This window comes from Zonotrichia leucophrys, chromosome 17 (genome assembly GCF_028769735.1).
Source record: "Zonotrichia leucophrys gambelii isolate GWCS_2022_RI chromosome 17, RI_Zleu_2.0, whole genome shotgun sequence".
In the NCBI taxonomy this organism is placed as follows: domain Eukaryota; kingdom Metazoa; phylum Chordata; class Aves; order Passeriformes; family Passerellidae; genus Zonotrichia; species Zonotrichia leucophrys.
This window is the reverse complement of record NC_088186.1, coordinates 9,908,799-9,924,528: the sequence shown is the minus strand read 5'-3', so window position 1 is coordinate 9,924,528 and position 15,730 is coordinate 9,908,799. Positions and strand designations below refer to the sequence as shown.

General features: G+C 51.8%; 1 protein-coding gene across 2 annotated transcripts in view; it reads left to right on the top strand.

Annotated features, from left to right (window-relative positions):
* The window catches only part of PNPLA7 (patatin like phospholipase domain containing 7), a 137,214-nt gene extending 136,093 nt beyond the window's left edge, over positions 1–1,121 (top strand). For both annotated transcript variants that reach the window (XM_064728109.1, XM_064728107.1), the window contains exon 36: positions 356–1,121. In XM_064728109.1, the coding sequence (XP_064584179.1) occupies positions 356–433 (78 nt within the window). In that variant the 3' untranslated portion in view covers positions 434–1,121. The remainder of the gene's footprint in view (positions 1–355) is intronic.
* Positions 1,122–15,730: the final 14,609 nt, after the last annotated feature.

Here is a 15,730-nt window from a genome sequence, read left to right as displayed (position 1 = left end):
GGTCCCTTCCAAGCACAGGGTTTGATTCTGTGGGACAGCAGGCCCACCCTGAGGTAACTGTGAGACCAGGTGTGCTGAGCAGCTCAGCTCAGACAGTCACATCCCTGCTGCTCTGACTGCAGCAGGGTTTGGAAGGTGCTGCTGTGTCAGTCATGGGCAGTTCCTCAGAGGGAGCACAGGGTGGGTGGGGAAGGGCCCATGGCAGGGTGTCCCATGGTGTCAGGGTTTTCAGAGAGTGATGTGGGTGCTGTTTGCTGGGCTTACCCGAGCTGTGAGTGAGAAGGTGAAGAGGACAGGTTTTATCCAGCTCAGAGAGGATGCTGAGGTTTCATTTGTGCTTCCTTTCCTCCTGCAGGATGAGGAGATGCAGCTGAGGAAGCGCAGGAACGTGCCCGGCGGGGACGGCCAGAGCAGCACCGGGGAGCCGGGCTAGGGCTGGGAGAGGCCGAGCTGCCAGCTGGGAGCCACAGCCCCAGCTGCTGACAGAGCAGCCCTATTTATTTATTTAATGCTTCACCAAACCAAAACAACGCCCAGATGAATGAAGGCAGAGTTCATCCTTCTCCAGCCAGGGCTGGGCACTCAGCACCACCTGCACCGAGTCCTTTGGAGCTGCCATGGGCTCTGCTCCTTCCTGCAGGTGCCAGGAGCAGCAGTTACTGATCACAGACTGGCAGAGGGGAAATGGGCAGCTCAAAGCTGCCTGGATTCTTGCTGCTGTGTTTTTAGGCACTGTTTTTACTGCCAAGGCCCAAAGAACACTGGGGACCTCCCCCTGCAGGGTGCTGGGAGGGCTCCAGAGCAGCACTGGAGAGAGGGAGGGGTTTGTGGGATGCAGCCTTGCTTTCTTTCACACGAATCAGGTAACTGTAATTAACTCCTCAGTGACTTCCAACCATGTACCGGTGAGCAATGCTCTGACAGGAGCAAATCTGAATGTATTTCACTTGAAATCTGAACCTAAGAAATCATTGTGAAGGGTGGCCATAGAGCCTGGATCCTCAAGTCAGCAGCAGGACATTCACTGACAGATCATGGAGCTGACACTTGCTGGGCAACTCTGGAATCACCACTTGGCTGGACTTGCCCTGTTGAAATAAAGTTATTTTGCTGGATTGAAATGTCTCTGTTTCTTTGTATCAGGTCCTACAAAGAGAAAAGTTGTCAACAACCGAGAGCCCAGCTTGCCTCTGCTTATCTCAGACTTGCAAAGGAGCACACAGAGTTTCCAGCTGCTCAGCCCAGCAGGAGTCACTCCAGGTATTGTCAGGCACTGGGAAGAATCTCCAGTGCTCTGTCCCCAGGGCTGGAGCTGTTGGATCCTGTCCAGGCACCTCCTGGTGCTGGCTCAGCTCATGTCACATCTGTCATTGCCAATGGCTGCATAACCAAGCTGATTTTGGCTTTATGGCAGCCCCAGCTCAGCCCCAGCTGTGGGTGCTGTTGCCTTGAGGGGATTTCTCATCAACCAGAGCACCAAGGTCACCCCCAGAGCTGCCTCCTTCCCTCAGATCTCCAGGCATCCCCAGAGCTGGGCAGCCCCCTAGGGCCAGAAACGTGCTTGGTGAGAAATGGGGTTTGTAAAAGCTGGGAATTGTGAGCTCTTCTCTGCATTTAACCTCCTTTCCTCTCTTCTACCTGTGCTTTCCTCTGTCACAGAATCCCAGGTTTGGATGGAAGGGACCTTAAATCCCATCCCATCCCACCCCTGCCATGGCAGGGACACCTCCCACTGTCCCAGGCTGCTCCCAGCCCTGCCCAGCCTGGCCTGGGACACGGCCAGGGATCCAGGGGCACATCCATGGATGTGCAGCCTGTGCTCAGAGAGGCTGCTCCTCTTACACAAAATGTTATTTTCAAGTGTCAGAGCCCCAGGTCAGTGTTTTGCTCCCAGACCCAGCCTGTTTGCATCTCCATGTGGCCCATGGCCCATCCAGAAGCAGTGGAAGCAGTTGGAAGCCTTCCCTGCAAGGATCATGCAGACCTTTGGTGCAGATTTTGGTTGATGCACTTGCACAGAATGTGTTGCAGTCGCTGGAGGCCTTTCCCTGCTATTGCAAAGAATTCATTCTTACAAAGAAAAGTTGAAAATGGCTTTAGAAGTGAAGGTAGAACAGCTGGGGGCTTCTGTGCAGGCACAGGCTGCCTGTGGAGCTGGAGAGATTGGATTCCTGTTGGGGCTGGTTGCAGGAGGGTGGTGCTGGGTATGGGAAAGGCTCTGAGCTGGGACCAAGCCTGGGAGTGAGCACAGCTGAGCACAGCTGAGAGCAGGTGAGAGCAGCTGAGCACAGGTGAGTGCAGGTGAGTGCCCACCTTCCAGCTCTGGGCAAACATCTCGTGCTGCAGCAGCAGCACAATTCAGATATTTGTTTATTTGGTGATGGATTGGCAAACCAGGTGTGAGGCCCTTCAGTCTCTGGGTGTTTATGGGTGGTCACACTCCAGGAACCTCTCCCTGGAAAACGGGGATCAGAACTGGAGCACAAACTGCAGAGATGACCAAGGTCCTCTGGCTGCCCTTCCCAAGCCCCTCCTGGGCCATCTGCCTGCAAAGGATAAAGCCAAACCCAAAAGTGCCTTCAGCAGAGGCTGGATCCAACCTGCTGGCCATGGACAGGCTGTGCTGGTCACAGCCCTGTGCTCTGGAGCAGGAGCTGCCTCCACGTGTTCCTCTGCCCAGCTGGGGCAGAACAGGCACCACAGGTTATTGTGCACAAGAATGAAAGCTCTGTCAGCCTGAACCCAGCTGCTCCTGTGCCAGGAGAGCTCTTCCCCTCTGTTCAAACAGGTAATTCATTTCCAAGCTCTGTGTGCTCCCTACAAACACCCTGACGTGCTCCTGGAGCCCGGCTGGGAACTGCTGGCCTCATTGAGGGACTCACAGAAAACAGACAAACATTGGGCTGCTGAGTGTGCTCATTAGAGCCTCTCTATTTGCTTTGTGCCCTGTAATGTGGGAAAACAGCACTTAGTTCAGATGTATGAATCCAGGAGATGAACCTCTGATGTGAGACTGAAAGTGTCTCCTAAATAATTGATCACGTTTTCCCTCCCTGCTGCATCTTTTGTAGCTGAGCTACGAAACGTCCAGCTGAGCTAGCTGGACATTAAACCAATCTGTTCTTCCATGCTGAGGAATGTAAACCCATAATGGGACAAATCTAAAAGCAAAGTTGTTTTTTTCCATCCTGCTTTGCTGCTGCCGACATCCCAGAGGTGCCCATGTGTGCAATTCCATCTCAGGAGGTTTTAATCAATCCCTGCCCACATGGACAGCAGTCCTGCCCCAAGGAGCCCGTGCTGTGTCACCCCCTTGTCCCCAGGCTCTGCTGTGCTGGAAATGCAGTGGGAGGAGGTGGCTGGAAGAGCCTGAGGCTCCTGGCCCCTCTCTCCTGGTCCAGGCTTTACCTGGAACCACCCTGCAGTTTCTTTATGGGTGTGTGACATCCCCATAAATGTGAAATCTGACCAGAAGTTGGATGAATTTCTCTTTGCTGGAAGAGCTGCAGCAGTTGCTGAGGTTTCATCGTGGGTGAGGAGGACACAGAGCTCCTTCCCACAGCAAATCTGGTGCCAGCCCTGGGGCAGCAGGGCCAGAGCAAGGTCCTGAGGAGCCACGGCCATGAGCAGGACCTGCAGGGGGAATGTTCCCCTCAAAACCTTTTGGTGACACATGTGGGGGAGGAAAGCCTTGACTGAGCTTTCAGAAATGTGTCCCACTGATGGATTCACAGCAGATCAAGTCCCCATCCTGAGCCCTCTGCAGGCAGCTGGAGAGGGGGAGCACCCCCAGGCTCTGCAGTGAGCAGGGCTACGGCACAAAGGGAATCAAGGCAGGGGTTTGGGAACCAGGTTCTGTCTGGGTTTGGAAAGCCAGGTGTCTGCTAAAGAAGGCAGGAGCTTCCCTTGAAATGGAAAATGTAAAGCCCTTCCCTCTGAATTATTATAATTTTGAAATTAAGGGGCTCTCAGGCAAAGATATGGGAATAGGAATAACAGTTCTTTACTAGGAAAATTAAAAATACAAATGTAATAGTGCAAATAAAGAAAACAAACCACTGCCAGAGTGAGAGCAGTCCCTGCCCCCTGTGTGTCAGGGCGGTGTCCCAGCCCCATCCATGGGGGCTCAGCCCTCCTGCAGTGCCAGCTGTGGCTCTGCTGCAGCAGGGATCCTGCACAAGGGGGGAGTTTTCCTCTGCAGCTCCAGGGCTGCTGCAGATGGGCCTGGGCTCCCTCTGGCCATGCAGGGCAGCAGAAAGCTGCTCCTCTGGCAATGCAGGGGGCAAAGGCTGCTGTGCTGTGCCAGGCTCAGATTGGATCCAGGTAGGAATGCTTGGCTCCTGCCCTGGGCGCAGCATCTCCCCATGGGATGCTGGAATGGGATCAGCCCTGCAGGGACACTCAGTGGCCATGGACAGCAGAGATCTCCTGGAGGGAGGGTTGGTGTGGGAGAGAGAAAGAAACAACTGCCCATGGACAGCAGAGAACTGCCCAGCTCTGACAGATGGGGACAGAACACACACCCCCAAGGGCATCTTGCATTTCCAACCTAGGACAGGTTCCCTCTGGAGGGGGGATGCCGTGGAGTTTGGGCTTGTCCCCACCAAGAGCTGGTGGCAGTGGCACTCCTGTCCCCAGGGCAGCACGCTGGGGCTTGGTGCAAGCAACAAACTCAGCTGCTTCCTCAAAGCAGCCACAGGAGCTCCCAGAGAATCCCCAGAGGGGTTTAGAAACAAGGAACTCGTGGCAGCTGAAGCACCTGTCCCAACCCTCCAGGAAGCCCTGCCCGGGCTGGGGACAGCTTTGACCTGAGCAGAGGGGCCCTGGCTCCTGCCCAGCTGGTTGTGACAGCTCCTGCTGTGGCCTCTCATGTTTCTGTCCCTGTGTGGGGCCCATGTGTCCATGCAGCCTCTCCAGGCTCTGCTCCCCAGGCAGGGACAGCCGGGCTGTGGCTCCTTCCCTGGCACACGTCACCCTGCCTGCGTGCTGTTCCCAAATTAATCTCCTCCTATTCCCTCGTGCTCCCTGACCTCCCCCAGCGTGTGATTTTCCCTGCCTGCTGCCCCGGGGCTGTGTTTGAGCTGTCGGGATGCGGGGGCTTGGCTGCGCCGCTGGGTTTCACTCGCTGTCGCTGCGAGAGCTGTGAGAAAATCAGCAAACAAGAAATAGATGGGAAATGTTTTCCTCTCCCTCCAGGGCTCCACGTGGCAGGACTGGCACCTGCCAGGGCCACTATCCCAAGAACCCCACCAAACATGGCTGTGGGGTGCCAGCTTTCAGCATGGGACAGTGGTGACCCAGGGCAGGAGGCACTGGCACTGCTAAGGTGGCATTTGAGGAACAGAATTTTGGGGTGTTTTGCTGGCACCAAAGTGCTGATTCCCATAAATATCCCTTCCCAGCTGATGGCTGCTTCTGCTCCCACTAGGACTGGTGGGGTTTGTGTTTGTGCTCTTTGTCCCTGTCCCCTCCTCAGGTCATGGAGTGTTGGGAGTTTGGCTGGCTAAAGACTGGAAAAGTACAAAACCGTGGCTAATTCCAACTCCTGCACCTGCAAAGATAGTGTGTCCTTGGGCCTGGCTGTAGTAGGATAACAAATAGTGAAAGACACATGAGAAAAGAGAGATGTAACCCCTAAGGAATGAGGAAGAGTTCATGGTATAGTTTAACCAATAGATTGCTTGGCTTATAGAATATTCATAAGCTTATTATTTGCTGTATAAGTGTTTGATACTTTCTTCAATAAACTGGACCTGTGATGAACAAGCTGGTGTCCTGGTCCCCTTCCTACGGCAATGGAGGGTGTGACTCTTTTTCCCAGTGGCCTTAATTTGGGTTTTAGAGGAGAATACACCATAAATACCCATATGTGTGTGCCAGGATGGTGTCTGGAGGTTCCTTGCAGGCAGCAGGAGCAGCATTCCAAATGCTGGGAAGGCACCTGTGGCCCGAGTGTCACTTAGCTCAGACATGGCATTTGCACATGGCAGAGCCACAGTCACAACTCACCACTGCCACCAACATCAGCAGGGACAGCTTTTAATTAAGCCTAATGCACTCAGGGGTTATGGACAGGAATGAGCTTCCCATCAGGAGGCAGCTGGGCCCCCAGCCCTGGAGAGGCCGGGGTTTATCCCTAAGGAGAGACATTTGTGTCCATCGTGCCCTGCAGACAGAGCTGTGCTGAGCCCTGGATGGCACAGAGCCCTGGCACCAGGCAGGAGCCAGTGCTGGTGAGGTACAAGTGCTGGCAGTGCTGCTGGAAATCCTGTTTGTTGGGAATTTGTCCCTGGCAGGGAGGGAGGCTCCGAGCGCCGCTGTCCTGGCGGGGCTGAGCACAGCTCCTGCTGCAGGGGATAATTTGGGATCAGCCAGAACACCAAATGTGCATCAATTTTAAATGTACCATAAATGACACATTTTTTCCTTGGATGAGGCACATTGGATGTGATGCACAGAGCCAGGGGAATGTGTTGAGTAAGGCTGGTGCAGCTCAGGCAGCCCTGTCCTGGGTGAGCTCCGTGCTGTGCCCATGCTTGAGCACGTTGCTGCTGCTTGGGTCCCTTTGGGGGTCACAGGTGACCCCAAATGCCCTGTTTGCCCTTGGCATGGCCTGCCAGGGTGCTCTGCTGGGCGCAGGGAGGCACAGTGAGGTGCTCTGTGGCACTGGCTGTGCCTGCAGCTGTGTTTGATCCAGTGGGAGGTTTTGCCCCACCTGGCACGTGAGCGTCCAGCCCTGCATGGGCTGAGCTGCCAAACCCTCCTTGCAGGATGGCTGCCCCAAGGCACAGGCTCTGGGGGAAGGCTCCAGGTGATCCCTGCCACTGCCAGAGGCTGTTTCTGCCTTTGGAATGAGAGTTTGCCCAGCCTGTGAGGGGTGTTGGCCCTTGCATGGTTGGAGGAATCAGGAAAAGATGTGTCAGCTCTATTGTCCTTGGTGTCATTGTCCCCTGTCCTGTCTAGGTGCTTTCCCCTCTCCCAGTGCTGCGGGTCTGCTCCCCCAGTGTGTGACCAGGCTGTTGCTGCTGCTCCTCTCCCCAGTTAGGTGCTGGAGTAGCTGAAAGTGGTGGGTGGGTGACTTCTCTGCCTCTCTCTTCTCTTCTCACCCTGAACCAAGTGCCCCATGGCTCATCTCCAGCACTGTCGCCTCGTGGCTGTAAAATCCACCCCCTTCACTTGCATCCTTGCTGGAAATAGAAAGCTTTTAACACAGCAAAGTTCAGAAAAGCTTCTAGAGCTGGGCTGGCACAGCAATGGACCCCTGGGATTTCGGGGGTAATGAGGCAGGAAAGAGCTGGCACGGAGGAGCTGTGCCAACCTCGTGGGTCGGTGCTGCAGCCACGGGCGCTGCCACGGGTGCTCAGCCCAGGCAGGCACAGCCACCCCTGAGATCCTGCTGGGACTCGTTCCTGGGGCTGGGGAGAGCAGAGGGGAGAGCTGAGCTTTGCCGGGGTTGTTGTGGCCGTGTTCCCAGGGGTCTGAGGATGAGGGAAGAGATGAGGATCTGACTCCATGTTTCAGAAGGCTGATTTATTATTTTATGATATATATTACATTAAAACTATACTAAAAGAATAGAAGAAAGGATTTCATCAGCTAAGAATAGAAAAAGAAGGAATGATAACAAAGCCTTGTGGCTCGGGCAGAGAGCCCAAGCCAGCTGACTGTGATTGGCCATTAATTAGAAACAACCACATGAGACCAATCCCAGATGCACCTGTTGCATTCCACAGCAGCAGATAACCATTGTTTACATTTTGTTGAGGCCTTTCAGCTTCTCAGGAGGAAAAATCCTAAGGAAAGGATTTTTCATGAAATGTGTCTGTGACAGGTTGTTGGGGTGGGTGTGTCTCTTTCTGGAGCTCTTCTGCAAGCGGTGAACTTTGTCATGAGCTCCAAGTGTCAGGAAAGAGGTTTCCCAAGAGGGAAGGTCAGGACAGATCCATCAGCTGCCCAGTGACACTGGGAATGAGCCTGGTCCCTGATGGAGCTGTGGGCAGGGACCACCAGAGCCTGGGCATGAACCACACATCCCTTCAGCTCCACTCTGCATCCCTGGAAGTGTCCAAGGCCAGGCTGGACGGGGCTTGAGGCAGCCTGGTCTAATAGGAGATGTCCCTGCCCAGGACAATGAGATGCTTTAAGGCACCTCTCAACTCAGACTGTGATTTTATGATCGCCAGAGTCAATCTGGGGGCTCCATAAGGCCCAGCTGGTTACACAGTTTGCCCCACTGGAAAGCTGAGCTGTTGAGGATAACTCCCTTGGGCACCCAAATCCAGGCTGTGCCAGTGTGGAGCTGCTGATTTTATCTGAGGCAAGGGAAATGTGGAAATGCAGAGCCCAACCAGAAGGCTGTTGAGTCCCTGCAGAGCAGCACCCACTGGGATCCCTGCACATGTCCTTGCTGCAGAGAGCCCTGGCTCCCACGGGACCCTCATCCTCCTCCCCAAAATCTGCCCCTGGGTTCTGTGCAGACCCTGGGGAGCCAAACACCACGTGTGCCAAGCACAGGGTGCCCTGGGGGCTGTTCCTGGGCTGGCAGCATCTGCCCAGCACGTGGGGAAGCAGCGGGGTGAGAGCTCTGCCTGCCCAAGGAGGTCACACCGTGAATTTGAGCGATGTTGATGTCATGGGCTCTTGTGTTGCTGTTGATATTTGCTGCCCCAGATGTGCAGGGTGTCTCTGTTTTGGCCCACATGGCTGAAGAACAAGACTGGACCCTTCACTTTTCAGTCTTGAGGTTGTTTATTAATTCTTATCTATACCATTTTCTTTCTGCCCAGCCAAGATCTGCTCAGCAGGGCAGCCACAGGCACTCTGTGTTGTCCTTTTATACTACAAACTACATATAACATATTTACACTTAATTCCCAATACCTGTCACCTGTGTTAGACAGTGCACTTCTACTCTAAACCAATCCCAAAGTGCCAACATCACTGCAGAAAATGGAGAATAAGAAGAAAGAAAGGCTGGACACGCCCAAGTTCCTCCATCTTGTCCCCATAACCCCCATACCAAAAATCCTAAAATCGACATTTTCACCCTGTGATCATTTTGTTATTACACCATTCAAACCTGTGTGACTTTCATGTCCTCATACAAAGCTGGTAACTTGCTCCAAGGGTCAAAATCAAATCCCCAGGTGTTCTGGGCTGTGTGCCAGGGTCTCTGAGCCCCCTGATGGGGTCCTTGGTAACTCTGGACACCCGGAGGGATGCACTGAGCTCTGACAGTGGGCAGAGCTGAAAACAGCGGCGGGGCCATCCCTGCCCGGGGCTGCTGGGGCCAGGCTGGGTGAGGAGCTGGAGGGAAAAACCCTCTGGGGCTGCAGGTGCAGCATCCACGGGAGAAAATGTCTCTCTGCTGATGGTGTACAAATCACTGTGTTAGGAAAATTAATCCACAAACACCAGAGTTTTATGTCCAAAAAGGAGACAGAGGAGTCCTTTTACTTTATTCCAATAAAGGGAGAGGCCATGGGACATTCCCCTGGGATCTCTCAGATTTTTGGAGGACACAGCCTCCTTTTTATCCCAATTTCCCGGCCACATTTCCCTTCTCTCTTTCTCCATTGGCTGAGGTACTTTAGAGGTACAGACTTCCCAGAACACCTGATAGCAAAGATTTCCCTCCAATGTATAACCCTCCCTTTTAATTTTTAATTCTTATGGAATTTAGGGGTTTTTCCCCATTGGCTGAGGTACTTGAGTGGTAGAGACTTCCCAGAGTGCCTGACACCAAAGACTCCCCTCTAATGTATAACCCTCCCTTTTAATTTTTAATTATTACAGAACTTGGGGTTTTTTCTTCCCCATTGTTTCTTTTATCTTTCAATGTCTAATTTCATTTCTCATCAAACCTAAAATTTCTTTGTAAAAGTTAAGTATCTTTTTCCATTCATCAGTCACTGGAATCCTTCCCATTGTTTCTTTTATCTCCCAGTGCTGGTTTTATCTACCAGCAGACCCCCAGCTTGTTTGTAAAGACAAATCCACCATTCCTCTCAATTGCAAGTCACCTGGCAGGAGGGCCCCTGCTCCTTGCACAGACCCTCTGCCAGCCTGGGATGTCTCATTTCAGCCTCCTCACCTGCCCTCAGCAAAGCCCCTCAGCTTCCCTTCATTCCATGTTAACAATTACTGGCAGAAAGTGATGTTGGGGAGAGAAATGTGACCCCAGCCTGATGCAAGAGCTCAGCAAAGCAATTCTTTTTCTCCTGGGAGAGTGAGTGTTTCTCTTTCAGTGTCATGGCTTGTGGAGGGCACTGAGAGGATGAGGAGGACAAGTGATGCTGCAGGACATGCATGGAAGGGTCCCTGTGCTGCTGAAGGTGGAGGTGTCAGCAGCTTTGAGCTGGGGTCTGTCCCCTTGACTTGCACTCCACGGGGTGTTTGCAGCTCAGGGCTTTGTCCAGTCCTCTCTGGGGCCTTGTCTGACTCCTTTGCCACTTCAGTGCCCCTGGAGACGCCTCTGGTGTCCTCTGGCCACCATTCCCTGCACTGCAGGACTGTCCTGCTCTCCCCATCCTCTGCTCCACTCTGCACCTGGGCCCAGCACTGTGGCTGCTGGAGTGATGCAGAACCAGCTGCTCTGAGTTACTTTCCCCTGATGATGCATAGATTTTTTGTATCCCATCTTTTTTTGCTGAAACCTTTCCTCCCATCCTTTTTTTGGATGAAATGTTTCCTCCCAACTCTTTTGGATGAAACCTTTCCTCCATTCCTGTTTGAAAGCTGGCCTATTTTAACACTGCCAAGTGAAAATGGGTTGTGCACAGAAAAGATCCCGGTTGCTCTGTAGAACTTCTCTGTCATAATTATTCACTGCCAGTCCTTCTGCTCCCAGCAGCTGTATAATTTATCAGCTGTGTTTTGTGCTCATTTCTCAATCAATGATGAAAACATTGATTAGTGTCAGGCTGGGACTGACTCCTGCAGAATCCCTCTAAATCATCTCTGTTCACTGACGAGTCCTTGTTTTGGAGCTGGATTTGCAGCTCTCCATCCATTTAATGTGGGCTTTATTGGGATTGTATAGCGCTAAATTTGTAATTAGGGTGTCAGAGGATATTAACTCAAACACGTTGCCAAAAGCTAAGCAAATAATGGCTACATGGTAACCTTTATCTACAAACTTGTAATTTTCTCAAAGGATGAACTGAGACTCATTTGACAAGACACTTTCCATTGCACCACGCTGAGGGGTGTATTTTTAATCCCTGAATTCTTTATTAATTGAATCCTCTGCGTCCTCTCCATTTTTCAGTCTGGACTGAGCAGCTGTGAACCAGGGCAGCCGAGCACCCCATCAGCATCCTGCCAAACCTGGCAGCTCCCAGGCTCCCACACCCTCAGCAGCAGGAGGAGGTGGTTTAGCTCAGGTCAGCCCAGCCCAGCCCAGCCCAGCCCAGCTCAGCCCAGCCTGGTTCAGTCCAGCTCTGCTGTTCAGAAACCCCACAGATGGCACCCGAGATGCTCTGGGTTGGTATTAGACCACAGACAATTTCATCACCCTCATGTCTGACGTTCCCATCATTTCCAAATGCAGAAGGGCCTTGTCACTTAGAAACTTCCTCATCTAGGGATGCTGGAGCCTCTCCATGCTTGGAGATCTTCAAAATTCACCTGAGCAATCCCTGAGCAAGGCAGTGTCACTTGGACATCAGTCCTGCTCCAAGCAGGATGTCACACTGGAGACACCTGAGGCTGCTCCTGACCAAAATCCTTTTATGCTTTCTCTAAGTCTATCTAATGAGTCTATAACACCATTAATGTTTCTTTTGTTTCTAATGTATTTAGTAAACAACTCTTTACTGGCTGTGGCTTTGCCAGACATGGATTTTTCTCTGTCCATTTACCCTCATCTATCAATAGCTCTGCTCCATAGCTTGATATGGTTGCTGCATATTGATCAGTATCTATTCCTTTCTTCCTCATCATATTTAGTGTCATTTTTCTTCCAATGACTGTTTTCAGGATTACCAATTTACAGGACGGGCTTTCAGCCAAACTTACATTTTCTTGACTCTGCAATATCAGCTTTTCTGCCCTGTCACAAGCTCCACTCAAAGAACTGCTGCTTTCCCACACTGCAGAAGGTTTTTTTCCCCACAGTTTCTCAGAGTTGCCACCATCTCCATGAGGTTTGTGAAGCTGCTGGCTCCATAAGTGATGGAGAGCCCAGCAAGCCGTGTCAGGCCATGGAGGGTTAGGTGACTCTGTGGCATGTCCCAGGCAGGAGCAGAGAGCTGAGCCCATCCAATCTGACCCGGTGCCCAAGGGAGGCTCTGCCCCACCTGCTCACACCTGGAACTCTGTTCCACTGCTTCACAGTCCTTACACAGTTTTTCTTCAGGTGGAACCTAAATTTCCCCACCACAGTACAGCCCTGCTGTTCCTTGCCCTGTCCTGCTTTCAGCCTTGTACTAAACCAGAGTGTGTTGCTTCAGTTTCCTGGGCTGCCTCAGTCCCTTTTTCGGCCTTTGCACTCTTGCACGGTCTGACCCCTCCTGGTTAACCCTGAGACCAAATCTCCCCTGAATCTCACTGGGGCTGTCCCAGCCCTGCCCAGCCCACACAGGGCCCTGGCACTGTTATTTCTCATGCCATGGCATTCACCTGTTCTGCACAATCACAGCATTTCTGACTCTGGTTCCACTGAAGACTTGCAGCAGCATCCTTTCCTGCAGAATGGGTGATGGATTGAGCTGCTGCCCATCCCCAGCTCTCTGCCAAATCCCACTCAGCACTGCTTTGAATCACTTCAAACCTTTCAGGGCTGTTCTGCTCTTCCTCCTCTCCACAGGATGACTTGGAATTAGGGCAGGAGCAGGGGCAGCAGAACCTGAATGCTCGCTGTGGCCACTCCTCTTTTGTGCCTTGAGCTATTTTATAGCAATTGTGGAATTTGTTCTCTTTGCCAACAGGGTCTAAGCTAGAGGCTCTTTGCTGCCTGTGCCTTTGTGTGATGCTCCAGCTGAAGCAGATGGCACCTATTTTGTTACACCCTCGCCATGGCCAGGAGCTGCTGATGGCCCTGAATGTGTGTGCATCCCTCCTCATCCTCCAGCTGAGCTTTCTGACTCATCCTCCCCAAATGTTTCTCCCTGCTCCTTGCTCTGGACAGGATCAGTCCCCACATGCCCTTGTTCAGCCTCGTGGCAGGCGGAAGCACCACTTGTCCCTTGTCGCAGACATTTCTTTATGAAAATCCTTTCTTAGGATTTTTTCTTCCTGAGAAGCTGAGAGGCTCCAGGAACAAAATGTAAACAATGGTTATCTGCTGCTGTGGGATGCAACAGGTGCATCTGTGATTGGTCTCGTGTGGATGTTTGGATTTAGTGACCACTCACGGCAGAGCTGGCTCTCTCTCTCTGTCCGAGCCAGCTGCCTTTGTTATCATTCTTTTCCTTTCTATTCTTACCTAAGCTAGCCTTCTGAGATGAAACCTTTCCTTCTATTCTTTTTACTATAGTTACAATGTAATATATATATCATAAAATAATAAATCAAGCCTTCTGAAATATGGAGTCAGCTCTATGTCTCTTCCCTCATCCTGAAAACCCCTGGGAACACTGTCACAGTCCCTGATCTCCATCTGGACATTGAGCCACTGATGGTCACATCCACTCTCTGGTTGCAACCATCCAACCAATTCCTCATGCACTGAGCAGTCCCTCCATCCATCCACATCTCTCCAATTAGGACAGAAGGATATTGTGGGGGACTGTCTCAAAGGTTTTACACAAGCCCAGACAGATACCATTTCCTGTAGTCCCCTTGTCCATTGCTACAGGTGATCTGAGCCCTTCTACCAGCAGAGGTTTCATTTCAGTGGTTTAATTTCTGCACTTTTAGATACAGCAAGGGTTGGACATGATGCAGAGTAGGGTTGGAGCAGAGTTTTGGGAGTGAGGTGCTTCCAGGGACACAATCATACAAATTTTCCCATAATCATAACATTTTTTCTTCCATCTTAGATATGACACAGTCACTTCAAACTTCAGCCCTTCTTGTGCTGCATGGTGCCAATGTCAGGACAAAGTCAGGCTGATATTTTGCCAAACAATGAAATACTGAGATGTGGATGGAGCGAAAACTGAGTAATCACTGAATCATTGAGCAATCAATTAGCACTGATCTGTTCCTGGAGCTGCTTCTGGAATCCCGACCTTGAGGAACTTCCATTGTAGAGGCCAACTCCTGCACCTCCACACTGCTGAGCAGTCCCTGGATCCCTGGGAGTAGGTAGAAAATGAGTTTCCCTTCACCAGGAAGGTGGTCAGGTGTGGGAGCAGGTCACTCTGGGAGGGATCAACATCCAGCAAGTGCCTGAGTGTGGCCAAAAGATGTTATTGTGCCAGATTTCCAGCAAAGACCCCCAGAGAGCCTCCACACAGGGCTTCCAAAATTCTGTGGAGGAGTTAAGGAGTCTTCTTCCTATATGGCACATCCCTATTGTTGTTTCCTTTGTTATAGCAATTGGATTTATTATTTATTGTAGTTTATTCTGAGGGATTGGCTTGTGTCAATTTGATGTGGCTAACAGGAACGAAATGACATTACCACCCTGCTCAAATCCTCCTTCCTGCTACAGATGATGCTCCTTGCTTCTGTTTCTCTCCAGCTGCTGGATCATTTCAAGGGAAAAGAGGTATCTAATATTGTGCTGCTCTTGAAATGCTCACTCTCCTGTCAGCTCTCCTAGCCCAGAACCATGGTCTCACTCAGAGTATTCCCCTCCTGGCAGAGGGAGTTCCCTGGCAGGGATTGAGGATCATGTTTTTGAAAAGGTCCCACTCAAGATATGGACACTGACCCCAGCAATCACCCATGCTGAGGCTGTGTCTTTTCTTTGATGAATTGGGGTGTGTCCAGTGCAGTGGTGGAGCCACCACCCCGGAGAGGATTTGAAAGCTGTGTAGATGTGGCACCTGGGGAGATGGCACCTGGGTTTGGTGGTGGTGGCCTTGGCAGTGCTGGGGGAATGGTTGGACTTCATGATCTGAGAGGCCTTTGCCAGCTTCAGTGATTCTATGATGCTGATAGTTCATGTTTCAAGCCCTCAGTCCTGTCAAGGCTTCCATTTGAGATACAAATCTAATAAATAACTGGCATGGCTGAGTGCTGAGACATCCTTGGGGCTTGCCTGGGACCTGGTGTCACCTGGCTCTTGTCAGGCCAGCGAGACCCAGATGGAGCAGCCCTGTCAGGAAGGCAGCTCAAGATTTCAGCCAGCAGAGTAATAACTAATTGAGTGTATTTCAATCATGAGATCCACAGAAGGAGAGCAAACTCCACAGAGTAGAAGGAAATTGCATCTTAGAGTAATCTGAATGTGGGTAGATAATTAGGCCTATATTTCATGGGAACATTTGCTGGGCAACATAATGAAAAGGCCAGCAACATAATTTTCTTTAAGTAGTGTGATGCCTCCCACTGGGGTGGTGCCGTGCCAGCGCTGGTGCTGCAGTGCAGGAGCAGGAGAGGCTGTGCCTGAAGCTGTGGCACAGGGGTGCCAAGCTGGAGCCTGGCCTCCCCCTCTCTAATGTCTGCTCAGAGAAAGCCGCTGAGGCTCCTGCCCTGCAAAGCTGTGGCAGCCCCACAGCCTCAACACTTTTCCACCTTTCCAAACAACACACCGAGTCTGCTCAGGCTGTGCTTGCAGAGCCAGTGCTGCCCTGGGAGTCCCCCAGTGGAAAGCCAGGCTGCTGCTGCTGACCGAGTC